This window comes from Spea bombifrons, chromosome 3 (assembly GCF_027358695.1).
Source record: "Spea bombifrons isolate aSpeBom1 chromosome 3, aSpeBom1.2.pri, whole genome shotgun sequence".
Taxonomy (NCBI): domain Eukaryota; kingdom Metazoa; phylum Chordata; class Amphibia; order Anura; family Pelobatidae; genus Spea; species Spea bombifrons.
In genome coordinates, this window is record NC_071089.1 from 37,089,585 (window position 1) to 37,103,259 (window position 13,675).

General features: G+C 38.4%; 1 protein-coding gene across 2 annotated transcripts in view; it reads left to right on the forward strand.

Annotated features, from left to right (window-relative positions):
- The first annotated feature begins 346 nt into the window (after positions 1-346).
- The window catches only part of RNF217 (ring finger protein 217), a 47,045-nt gene continuing 33,716 nt past the window's right edge, over positions 347-13,675 (forward strand). For both annotated transcript variants that reach the window (XM_053460792.1, XM_053460791.1), the window contains exon 1: positions 347-1,339. In XM_053460792.1, coding sequence (XP_053316767.1) covers positions 635-1,339 — 705 coding nt within the window. In that variant the 5' untranslated portion in view covers positions 347-634. The remainder of the gene's footprint in view (positions 1,340-13,675) is intronic.

Below are 13,675 nucleotides of genomic sequence, written 5' to 3' on the forward strand. Positions count from 1 at the left end.
TGTGATGCTCATCAAATATTAAGAACTAGAAAAGTGTCTCTTTGGGTGAGGAAGGAGGGACAGGGGGATTTGGGTCCCATAAGGAGACACTTGGGAGGTATGTATTTGTTAGGGACCTCATATACAATGGGCTCATTGCAGTGGTCTGCTCTGCGTGAAGTTTATTGTAACTACCATACCTACTATAGCTGTTTGTAACCAAGGTCACACGTATTCTTGGGAATACGGTAACAGCTGATGCCATGTGACGTTCAGTGTTTTTGATACTGTGACAACAGTCGAGGCTCCGACAATGAGCCAGGTCAGGTCTAGTGAAGTGAATACGGTAACAGCTGAAGCGGTGTGGCAGAGCAGGAAAGATGTAGGCTGTCTCCGCCCCCCCTGGTGCATGCTCCGGAGTGCCATGCAATCCCAGTGCCTCTCTGTTCTGTACAGAGAAGTGCAGGAAGAGTGCAGCTCTGGGGTAAGCAGATAAGGGCTGTGTATGGGGCCTCTGCCCAGGTGTATTCGGTGCGTAGCACATACTCACACAACGACCGGTGCCTTGCCCCAAGCAAATCACAGAGGGGCAGAGGTTCCTGGAGGAACCCGGAAGCAAAATTGAAGTGTAATAAGTCTCCGCAGATACTGCTGCATGGGCAGGAGAACACTAAGGATGGGGGATCAGCATGAAGAGCTGCATCAGAGGGGCACACGGGACGCCCACACTGCCAGCAGTGACGAAGGGGGAGAGGAGGAGGAAGAGGATGGAGGTAAAGCAGACGAGGTGTTTGCAGACCCTTTGATACTGCAAAATGTACGTGTTTTGGGGTCACCAGGTGACCCACAAGCTGAGGTCAACTCGGATGACCAGGATTTTGTGGCGATTGGTTCTACTGGAGACGTTGATAGAGGTGATGCACTAGAGTTACAGGAGGTAACCTCTCAGGAGACGGACATCATGGAATATGAGCCCACATCTGAGAGGTTTGCAAGAACCAAGGGTATCACTGGTAGCTCAGGGGCCCCGAAGACCAAGAGGAGATGTAGCGTTCTTTGCACCGTTTACTGTGTGGAGAGTGAACTGTCGGGAGAGCCTCCCCCTGTGTACTCTGCTGATCAGAGTAATCTGCCAGATGTCCCTACAAGGAGCTCCGAGAGGGTATCTTACGAGCTGCCCCTTTCCCCGACCAGCCTGGACCTGGATTTGTCACCTTACTTGATCAGCAGCTTGGCAGACCCAGGGAACAAGGTGCTGATGAACTGTCGGGTGTGTTTGGAGGACAGGTCCATCAAACCCCTTGTTTGCTGCAAGAAACCTGTTTGTGAGGAATGTCTGAAGAGATACTTGAGCTCCCAGGTAACATTTGTTTTTTTCTGCTATGTCAAACTACTGTAGATCTCTGTAAGATATGATGTGCCTTGTCCAGGAAGCTAACACTCTTAACACTTACAGCTTATCACACTGTCCAGGTCTGCCCAGCCACTTCAGAGGTTGTGGTTGAGAGTTATACTTCCTTGATCTTTTTGGTATCTTATCACTGCTAAGCAGCATGCTTGCCACCTACCACAAATGTGATCATTATTTTGATATTTCTAGGAGTTAGTGCAAAGTCATTGCAAGGACACGATGTGCTGGACATGGAATGTGACCAACCTACAGCTGGTGTTACTATGATTATTAAAGTGCCAAGATGAACAAGTAGAAATGCATTGAATAAAAAAATAAAAACTCAATTTCAACCAACCGTCCATTTATTAATTTGGGAAGATTATCCTACTTAACCATTTCAGTGGTAGGTGGATGGCCAGGAGATCATAGCATTACTTTGTGGTATTTTGATCACCCTCTCCAGCAAATATCAACAAAAAGACAAACAAAAAATATACAAGTCAAAATAAGATGTTGTTTTCAGCTACCATCAGTTGATATCATGTTAGAATCAACATCAAAATAATGTATCAGGTGTCTCCCATAATAATAATTTAAAAAATAATAATGTTGCGAGTTCCATAAGCCTTGTTGGTCAGATCTTGTATATTACAGTGGGTTTAAGAGAATAGCTCAGAACATCCACTTCCCTTGTGTCAATAGCTGGCTTTTGTGATATAGTCACTTCCTGTGTGACTGGTTTAAATGCATGTTCTTCTGCTTTGAAAACAACCTGTCCCAGACACAGAGCATGTTTTGTGATGAAGGCAATGAGGATGTGGGGAGTTGTTTTTAACAACTACCCACATCCAACAAGCAGCCTGCAAACTACTTTGCTAGAAAGCCTGAATCTGATCTTCTTGGCACTGATACATTGATGACAAACCAGATCTACTGTAAACACTCCCAGGCAAAGTGGCAGACTTATGTGTTTTCTAACATTATGCCATAACCATTCAAGTCAGTTGGTGTTTTTTCACCATTTCATTTTCTATTATCATACTTGGTTTTAGGAATACAAAGGACTTTGTTAAAGTAGGTTAGGGGTATTTCTCCATCTGTGGCTAAAACAACAACTTCAACAATTCTGGATGAGGATTGTACATGCTTGTTGGCTTACCCTTCTACAGGCCTTCATGATTTCATAATATAAGTATCACATAGAGTTATTTCAAGCCAATAAAAATTACATTAGGATTATATCAGTCCTATGTAAGGAAGAACCAACCCAGCGTTTATTTTGTTGTTTTTTCTCAATTTAAAACATTAGTTATTTTTTAGAAAGAAGAATAAATCACCAGTGTTTGTTCAAAATGCAACAATCCAGTAAATTCTGGCCTCAAAGGGGTTTTAATTATATAAGTAGAGAGATTTTACTTTTATTTTTTTACTATGAAAAACCAGTTGCTAAGGTTTTGCTACAGATATAACACATTTGAAACTGTAGGCAACAGTAAATCAACAGGTAGATCTATAGGGTTTTTCTTTTGTTTTTAACATCATCTCTCAGGATCATCAGCCAACCAGTTCCCAACATATTTGTGTCTGAATATATAATCCTATAACCTGGCAAAATTTGATTAGTAACATACAAATAGACTTGGCTTTTGGCAACCTGGTTCCTTTTAAGACACCGCTCCAGGAGCAGACACTAGTAACAGTCTAGGTGAAGCTGAACTGCTATGGTAGTTGGTCTGTGTTTGCATGGATGCAGCATTCTTCTCTGGACTTTTACTTTACATGTTCCAATTAGGAAAGATCCATAACCTGTGCTTGTGTAACAATAAAAGTACACCAATTGTGTTTGAGACAAAGAATAACAGCAAAAACCGAGCGCTGTCCAGTCCATAAGCAAAGCTCTCAGATTTCCTTTTTGTCTTCTTGTCAGGAAAGGAGAATTTATCGCGCTTTGTAGCAAGTACGTTGAGGAAATTTGAATATAATGCCAGGGCCAACTTCCTGTTTTTTTTTGGGGGGGGGTTAACACGCTCCTCAGTTAATCCCCTATTTCCTTACCTTGAAATACTATGCATCAATAATATGATGTGAGTTGTATTTCAAAAACTACTTTAGAACAGGCCTTGACAACCTTCATAATTTAAGAGACATTTGCCACCAGCTGTTCTCTAGGTCCCCAGACTAACCAAGTTTTCAAGATAATGGTTATTGAGACCATTTAATTGGAATTTCATTTTATTACTGTAAATTTGAAAAATCCTATATCTAAGGATTAAGACCCTCAAGGACAGAAAGACACAGATGCTCCAGCTTAGGCTGACATCTGTTTTTATTTACTGTTGTACCAATCACCACCAATAGTCCCTCTTGGATCTAGAAGGCCTATGATCCATTTCTCCAGTTAGACATTTTGATAACCATCATATGTTTTTATACCTGTACTTACATTGTATGATTTCCATGGACATACAAATAAAAAAAAAAATTCACGTCTCATCGGTTTGTGTCCTTGAGTCGCAAATATAAAAAAGGAAGGTACAGATTGGAATGGTGAAGTTCCTGGCTATGGTGATGAGCTGGTTAACCCAAACATTAGATCGGGATATTAACTACAGATAGCATTGTGATATATTATCTTTGGCTGCCAAAATAAGCATGTAGCTAATTTTAAAAAGAAGTCTACACTGCAGTCTTCAAGATAAGCTCCTATAGATTCTGTCCGTCAGACATGAATTACTACTCTGCTGAATTTAACTAAATTCAGTACTAGAAATGTAATTTGTAGCACCGCTAAAAGCACAAACCCTTCTCAGAAATGTCTTAATAATGTAACTTTCTTTCTCTGTCATCATTTGTGCAGGGAACACTTAATTGTCATGAGACAACAAAGCAGGCATTGATGGGTTGTTGCCATAGGTACTGCGAAAGCTTAAAACTTTTTTGGTTGTGCTTATGTTATTAAACCTTCAGAGGAAAGAATATGATGACAGATCTACTAATTAATACTGTGGGGCACAATTAATGGTTTGTCTGAGTGGAACAGCACCTTAAATCATACTAAAGGTCAAGTCTTAATTGGAAACTTAGGTTTGACAGATGTAACTAGTTTGGTCCTTGGCCTGTACACTAGCCCTGTTTGTTCAATTGGTTACCCAGAGTACTGATCTGGCTTGTAATAGCCTTTGTGCTTCAAAAGTGGCATCACTGGCTAATAAAGTCCTTCATTTAGTGCTGGTTATGTGTGTTTTTTTTTTTTTGTTTTTTTTTTTTTAACCAAATACTATAAAAGTGCAAATTAAATGGTGTTGATAAATTAATATATATTATTTTTTTTAATGTACTTTAAAAGTTGCACATACATTAACTGTTCAACATAGAGATTAAAACGCTATACTATTAATGTACTTTGTATGTCTTGTTTGAGGTTTTTCTTGGAAACTGTCACTTCTCATAACCCAATCTCCCTGGTGTAACCTCTATCCTAGTTCTTTGGGACCTTTTCATACTGTTCATTAGGTCTAGATGAGATTTGCATGTACAGTTATTACCTACATAAAACTATAGATCGATTTAAAGATAAAAACTAGTGTAGTGCTTTGACATTTTTTTGTTTTGAGTCTTGAGGTTTTTTCTTGTAAGCGGACGTGGTGACCTATATCACCCTCTTCATGTTGGTTTCCAAGAGTAATTTGTCAAGTTACAGCCTTACCCACCGTGAAGGGCTTTGCCTTTGAACTTGCGTGACCTTTATCAAAGTACCTTGGGATGTTTACGTATGGCTGGTGGGAAATCATATGTACAATTATTCTTTCACAGAATTCTGTGCATTAATAAAGACCACATTTTGCACGAACATTTGTAGGGGGGCTTTAGCTAACCCCCCTCCAAAAAAAAACCCTGGAAAAGTGGCACATGCATGTTTATTTACCCTCTTTGCTATGAAGCCCCTAAATAAGATCGTGTACAACCAATTACCTTCAGAAGTTACATAATTAGTTAAATAAAGTCCATCCAACTTCAAGGAGCTGGAGCAGTTTTGCCTTGAAGAATGGGGGGGGATCAGTGGCTAGATGTGCCAAGCTTATAGATATATACCCCAATGGGATGGCTCTACAAATTATTGACTTTGGGGGGTGAATAGCTATGCACACTTACGTTTTCTGCTTTTTTTTGTCCTATTTCTTGTTTGTTTCACAATAAAAAAAACATTTGCATCTTTAAAGTGACACATACTGTGTAAATCAAATGATACAAACCCCCCAACAAATCCCATTCACCCATAATTCACCCCCCATTTAGTTTAACCACTCAAATTACACATTGTCTTTTGAAAGCACATATAATATTATATACGCCGATCAGCCGTAACATTATGACCACTGATAGGTGAAGTGATCCTCCTAGATTGTAAGCTCATTTGAGCAGGGCCCTCCTTACCTGTTGTTTCTGTAAGTCAAATTGTTATGTTACATACTACTTGTTATGCCCTGTCTATTCATTGTACAGCGCTACGGAATTTGATGGCGCTATATAAAACAATAAATAATAAGCTTGTTTTATTATATACAAAAAAATGGGAACTCTAAAGTTCCACAATTCAACTCTCCTATTCATCGATTTATCACTTATTCACTCTTTGGAGCATGGTATGCAATGCACAAAACATGTCAGACTGTATGGGGAGGGTGTTGGACAAAAATAAAGATTCTAGTATGGAAATTGGTGATCCAGCCTGTTAATGATTATTGAAGGTGGAGAAAGGATTGGGTTGGCTGTACTCTTTATGCATGATATCAAACAAATGTGGAAGAATTATATGGACTATCCACATGTATTCAGCACATGGTGAGACAAACATTGGTGTTCTAGCTTTTGTAGACTATGGCTTCTATACATGGACGATTTACAACATTTACCAAGTGGCCCAGTAATGTAGCACTTCAAAACAGATCTTGTCTACTATTCAGTTCTTTCTAGAATGAATTTGAAAATAGAACAGCACAGAAAGCACTTAACATATCCACAGCTGAACAAAGAATCCAGCGTTGGGATAAATGTTGCCTGGAGTCATTGTTCTAGACAAAAATACCCTATAGTCTCATAAGCTTTGAATCAAAAAAGCCAAGTGATAGTTGCCCACTCAATCCTTTTTCCTATCTCTCCGGGCCTCCCATGGTGGCCAGGGAACTACAGTGTCATTTTATGTAGTAAAAAGACTGTCACAAATGATTTTGTCTCATCGTTAGTACAGCGCATCTTTTTGGGATCTCTTAAAATGTGCAGTAAGTGTTTCTGTCAGACCTGTGTTAATCAAACAGCCACCTGTTTAGTCTGCACTGTTAGCCATATTTGAGGACCAAAGTTCAGAGATTCTGGCATAATGTGTTCAGTCGTTTAGAGATTGACTTTTTGTCCCACATAGTTCACCCATACTTTTCTATGTTTATCCAAGTGATATATGCGCACCTGGGAACTTCCCAGCATAGGCTATCAAGAGCTGTCATTCTTCTGTGTGGCTTTGTGAAGCGGCATGAGGGTGTGCATAGGGGTGGGATTAGTGCAGGGCTAGCCACATACATCCTCTGGGTTAAAAGTGGACCAGGAGGGTAGAAAGTGTGCGTGTCCAAATGTGACTTCCCTGTCTGGAGAAGGAAGAAACTGACCCAGAGACTAGGAGAAGCAGGGTATCAACTGGAGACTCTAGGTCAAACCTGGAGAATTCCCAGGTGTGGATATTTGCATTGATTTTTCAAACCCATTAACAGCTGAGGATTGCTGGTTGTCCTTGAGGACTTCTATGGGAGCCACAGATAATTCGTTTAATAGCTATTTTCATAGGCTAGACTACTTGAACAAATTGTCAGCATTGAGACAAACCAGGGTTACATGACTCCAGTCCTCCAGGCCTGCAAACAGGCCAGAAATCATGTGTATCCTACGTAGTAAAAAAGTAGTATCTTAACAAGTTTGTAGATGAGCCGCCAATGCGCAAGTTGAGATTGTGGCCTGTTTGCAGCTCTTGTTTTGTCTGACCACCCAAAAAAAAAATTTTACTACAGGTGCGTAAATGGGGAAAAAATGCTGCTTGAATTAAGTTGATTTGATCTATGTAGAGTATTTCAAGCTATTTTTTCTCAGAAAAATTATTGATATGTAGCCTTTTTTTAATTACAACTAGATTATTTTATCTCTTTGGAAGTATTTTCCACTAGAAAATGTTATGATAAAATAGACCTTACCTATGTATCAGATATTGTATATAATGCCTGGTATTCAGACCATCTTCAGGCATTGTATATCATTGACCTGCCTGGAATACATAAATCATGGATCGCCAATGCCACCTTTTGTCCCAACTGATCCAGTCATTACAGTCTTTTGTTTACTCTATTCGATGGTGCCAGCCTTGGGCGTAAGCCAAAGAAACCTGAGCTGTGTCCAAAATTTAAATTATACCATGTTTGGTTTTCACGGCTCGTTTGTCACCTAGGCCTTAAATACGTGCTATACTTTAAATTAGGGCAGTTGTAATAATTATTATTTTTACATCAGCATGTTGGTTTTAATATCTTGCATTTGTGCAATATAATTTGCTAATTGTCCCAGAGCCCAGGGTGATGTATGTACAATAGCCTCTAAATCTCATCCGTTCATACTTTTTAGGGCGACGCCGCCTTTTACTTACACATTCTAAATATAAACAAGTTTGATGTGTTTTTTTTTTCTTCTGAACTAATTATATTGTCCCTGTTGAAGTATATTTAGACTTGGTTAAAAAAAGCCCAGGGATTTTCAGATCATTCTAGCTGTGAAAACCCATCTGTTAACTACTTTGAGAAGTTGAACCTTATGAATACCACATAGAGCGGGTCCTTATTAACCCTCTGGTTCTGAAAGTGAGGTGTTTTTTTTTTAAACAGTCCCTACCTGGAGAGAGTAATCTGTGATGCAAATAGCGTTGCTAGGGACCTGTGGAGCTCCATGAACCTTTAAGTACAAATCTCAGGGGTAGACAGCTGTTGTTCTGACTTTTATGGGGTTATTACCTGAGCTTGTTCTGCCAGAATTTCCACAGGCCCTTTTTACCTAAGTACAGCACAATGCCGCCCTGCTAAGCACTTTGTCATTGAAAGGTTCTAGCAGAACAGGTCTGGCTTGTGTCTCTGAGATGGCAGAGATCAGAAAACACATTGGAGGGTTATGTATAAAAGGCATACTTTGAATTGTCGTCCCTATTACCATAGCAACCAGTAAAATCGTCTAGTCAGCAGGAAGAGTCAATTTGTTGCTATGGTGATAAGACCAGTTTTCAGACTTTGCACCAAATAACTTATTAATATACACCCTATTGGTGAAATCTAAAGCAGATTCCCTTAAAGGATTGTGAATACCTAGTTTTTTTAATGTAGGTGAGTATATTAAATCAGATCTTTTACTATAGACTTGTGTTTAAAAGCCTTGATGTCGGGGTTCCATCAAGGTTGGTCTTAGCACCACCAGGCATCCCGAGCAGCTCTGGGGGCTTTAACCACACAATAATTGTGTAAAAAATATAATGCTGTCTAAAATGAAATAAATAGGGGACATCAAAGAATACTATTGCCTGGGTTACCTTTTGGTCTAGAACCAGTCTTGGGCTTCCTCAAATACCGGTAATATGTTTACTGTTATGTTTCAAAAACGTATCAACCTTTTTGTAATAAAAAGCCATGATAAGAAAAATGTATTGCCCACATTTATATACCCCGAAAAGTAAGAACGGTCTTTACACTTCTCCTTTTTTTGTTGTAGGGTCAAATGGTTGGGATGTTTGGTTTATCATTAGTCCGCCCCACTTGTACCACTTATCACCACCATTTCCTAATGTATCTCCAACCTCTTAGACGTCACAGGACTGATCACACTTCTGCTTATAAAAAGCACGGGAGACTGGTAGCAATAAATTGCGCATTGTATGGAATATAGTTTAGGCTGGCATTAAACACATCTACTATCTTTTGTTTGTTACAATTGTCTGATTTTTATTCCACATTTTGTCTGTGACATTTGATGATAGTGTGCAGATTAAATCAAAGGTTTATAGATAATCAGGTTATGTTCCTTAGCAGCCTAACATATTGACATTGTACCCATTATATGATTGACAAATGCAATGTAGTAATAATAATAATAACAAAAAAAAATAACAAGTGTAATCTCGGTGTGAGTTACTAATGGGTGTATTATTTGGTTCCCCAGATGATTCCTTTGTGGCAGCACAAATCATGAAAAACAATTTCCCTGTTGCCTGTTTGACAAATGCATTGGTGCATTCTGCAGAATCCCCCCTTACTGTACGCATTTACCCATTTGCCCCTCCAAGCCTCCGATCACTACCTGTCAGTTCCAGCACTGCCTCTGGGAACACTGCTGTCGGGGGGTCTCTGCAGACCCCTGTGCACATGCATGGAAAGTCCTTTCCTGTCACTGACTGACTGCTTCAAGACATGTCAGGTCATGGAGGAGGAGGTAAATTGCAGCAGTAGGGCCACTATTTCTAGGCCAGATAAGTGCTTTATTTTTATATTATTTTTCTTTTGGCAGAATGCGTATTAAAGTACTCACATAGTACTTAACTTTTTGTAAAGTATGATAAAAACCCAACTCTGGGGTCACAAGTATTATTATTCTTTCATTGTATGGAACAAGGTGTTTTCCTGATCCTTAGGTGTTTATCCTAACATAACTGACGAAAAAAACAAGGAAAGTTTTTATTTTTATAAATAGCTACCTAATTGATTGACTCCTGGGTATAGGGCTCTTACACATTGAGTATGGATGAGCGGTTAATTATTGGGTCATGAGGCTTGTACAGACTTTTATAAAAAATATGTTCTACAACAAATATTGTTCTATGGAAAGGATAAACGCTAGATTATATAACATCTATTGGATTGTTTTAACATAAGCCCACATTAATTTGTGCTATGTTCATACCTGTCCTATTTTAAAGTATTTTTTGTTGTTTTATCTAATATTTTTCAAAGTATCCTCATATTTAAGGTAATCATGACAAAAAAAAAAACAGTACTGCGGATTGTTTTGACGCAGAGGACAGGTGATGCTATTACAGCTACAGCTGTTAAAGCTTCAATGTTAAAAAGAAATAAACACTGAGTCAAGGCAGCAGTTTAAATAATAAGATTGTAAGTGAACAACTACGGGTATTTCCACCCTGTAATTATCTGTAATAAAAGACTGGAATCTGTATAATAGGCTAGTTAGTGTATCTTAGAATGCTACCGCAAGGAAAATTTACACTGGCTCATTATACAAACATAAACATTTAAGGCTCTTTGGTATTAACTTAGACAAGTTCTTACTTAGACTAATTTCAACAAGGAACGACATGTACAGTAGTGTGAAAATGAAGGGAATAGAAAACGACTTCAAGTTATTGCTGGTAAATGTGGTTCTACAAGCTATCATAAGGTGTACTTAGTTTTTCATGCATTGCTTCTCCATTTTGGCTTTATTTTTGTTGAATAAATCATGATGCTGTAATATGTAATGTGTTGTTGTTCATCTGAGGTTGTGTTTACCTAAGTTTTAGACCTGATAAGGAACAGATGATGAAACCATAGAATTCAAAGAGTGTACTTTCTTTTTCAACTGTATATGATCGTTGTGTTGTGCAGTCATTAATATTATTAATATGAGTCAAAGTTTAACATTTCCGATGCAGAATTGGGGCAGTCTTTGCTTCACCAATGGCTTTGTTTTAGTAAAATAAGCAAGGTTTTACTTAGAAACATTCTGAAGGTTATGGCAGCTTCTGAAAAGAGGCCTAGAGGTAATGTAAGGAAGATTACTTTATGGAGAGGATGGTAGACAAGTGGATCAGCCTCTAAATAGAAATGGGAATTTAAATATGCATGGGATAGGTGTATGGTCATCCTGAGTCTAAAAAAAGACCAAAGACTGGTCAAGATTCGAGTCTCTACAACATGAAAAAATGGGTAGACTAGGTGGGCTGAACGGCTGCACTGCCCCCTCCTGCCCAACAACTCTCTCTCTTTGTGCAACCTGAGCCAATTGAAAAAAAGAGTGGGTCATATAATATTGTAGTTCCCCTAGAAACGACTTTTCTGTATGGAAGGGTATGGGGATTAAGAACCTTTATGGTCACTCAAAGAGCCATGTTCGTGCTCTCATAATGCATTGAATACGTATTGATGCATGTACTATTTGCGTGCTGTGATTTTGTCAGTACTAAACCTTTATTGTTAATATCCCGTTTGTGGGTATGCGATACTGATATATATATATATATATATATATATATATATATATATATATATATGTGTGTATGTTAGTTGTAGTTCATCAGTAATTTTGAAAATAAAGGCGAATTGTCAACTTTAAACTTAACTAAATCCAATTAAACTACCAATGCCTTGTGTTTTTCACTGTAATCATTTTGGGGCTATTTGGTTTGAAAGTAATACACCATTTGCTGTATTAGCTATTTACATTCCTGCCTTGAATTTCTTTTTTTTAACAAAGCAGTGAGAGCCAATCTGTTTACACCAAAGTGTAGCAGTAACCTAATGAATAGGAAAAATCACATACTGGGACAGTTCAGTACTATATACATTGTCTGGTTTTCAAGTACATACAACGTACATCACTTCTGAAAAAACATTTATATATGTATTTAGTGTAGGATTCTGGAAAACTGAAAATTATGAGCAAATAATGTTTTGGTGACCAGTGGATACTTGGTATTAGTGGTAATACTATTCACAATAGCCCAGGGCAGAAGTACACAGTACATACATAAAAGTATGTTAAAGGGAAGAATTAGACCCAGCACAATACGAAGAACTATTTGCTTCCTCATACTAGTAATGGTATTGTACGTGAGACAGTGGACTTTATTATTTTAACCTTGCTTACCTTCTCTCCCGTGTCAGATTACATTTGTATAATGTCAGTGGCCTTTGGAGATTGCATGGTGTTTACATTGCTCGATGACATAGTGTTTGCGTATGGTTTTTACTTTATAGACTGTAGTGACTCATCAAGAACAGATATACGCTTGCATCAGGCGGTAGACAAGGGCTTTTATTCCCACAAGTACTCCACTCTATCAAGTTGGTCTTCACAAAACAGCCTTTGATCTGGGATTTGATTTTGGTCTTGTCTAAGAGACAATATCAAAGAAAAGTTATTGTGACAAGTGCAATCCATTTGTTGAGTGGGTTTGTTAAGTGATGTCTAAGATATCACCCCAACACCGTGAAAAACCATTTTGTTTGGTGAATTTCCATCATTGCCAATATACCTGGTGCAGTTCTATGCAGTATCTGCTAATAGGGTTAGACTTTTAGAATGATGACTCATGCTGTTAAACTTTAAATGTTTTACAGGTAAAATATTTTTTAAAATATAAAGGCTGGTTATTGAATTAAGAATACCTGTTTTCACTAGCTTAATATCTTGACCATTTGCTTAAATTGCCTAAAAAAACCTCAATTATGAGGAAAAGCTAGAATTTCAGCTAGCTAGAATTTGACGGAAGAGAAATTTGCTCTGTGTAGTCTTCTCGCTTCAACTGATGTACAGACCTTTATCAGTCTTTGGTCTCATCTTAGATTCAGAATAGCTTAACACCTATCCCATGCATGTTTAATTTCACTGTTTTAGCCTCTACCACTTCTGCCAAGGGGCTGATCCACTTACCTACCACCCTCGCATTGCCTCTGACCCTCTAGTTTTAGATTATGACCTTTTGATTTTAAGATTTCTGCCCCTTTGAATCAAGTATTTCGACGTTTCTATCACATCCCCTTTTGATAATTTTTTGTTAGGTTTAGGTTGTGGGTTGCAGCCTTGCTGGTAGCCCTTTTGTCTTAGGACACCTGGGATGGAAATCCCTTTTTCGCCATGGATGGTTCTCATTTAGCCAACCTTATGTGGGGTATAAAATATAAATATAAAAATGTGCTCCCAAGAGTCAGGTAGCCATGGCTTGGAAAATCTATTGCTGAGACAATTTACAGTCCCTTAAAATGTCTCCGTACGCTACTTAACTATTCATACTCCAATTTTCTGCCATTGCTTTGACCAGGGGTTGGCTGGCTTTGAATCAATAGTGTAGTCTTTGTACCAAACCTGTATCTGTGTACCACTAGGTAAAAGAGCAGATTAGCACAATAACATCCTTTCTCGATAGTGCTTGTTTGTCTTTCTGGCTTTAGTATTCTTAAATGCTAATAAATCCTGTATTTGTTCACCTAGGTGTGAGATTTAATCAGTCTGACA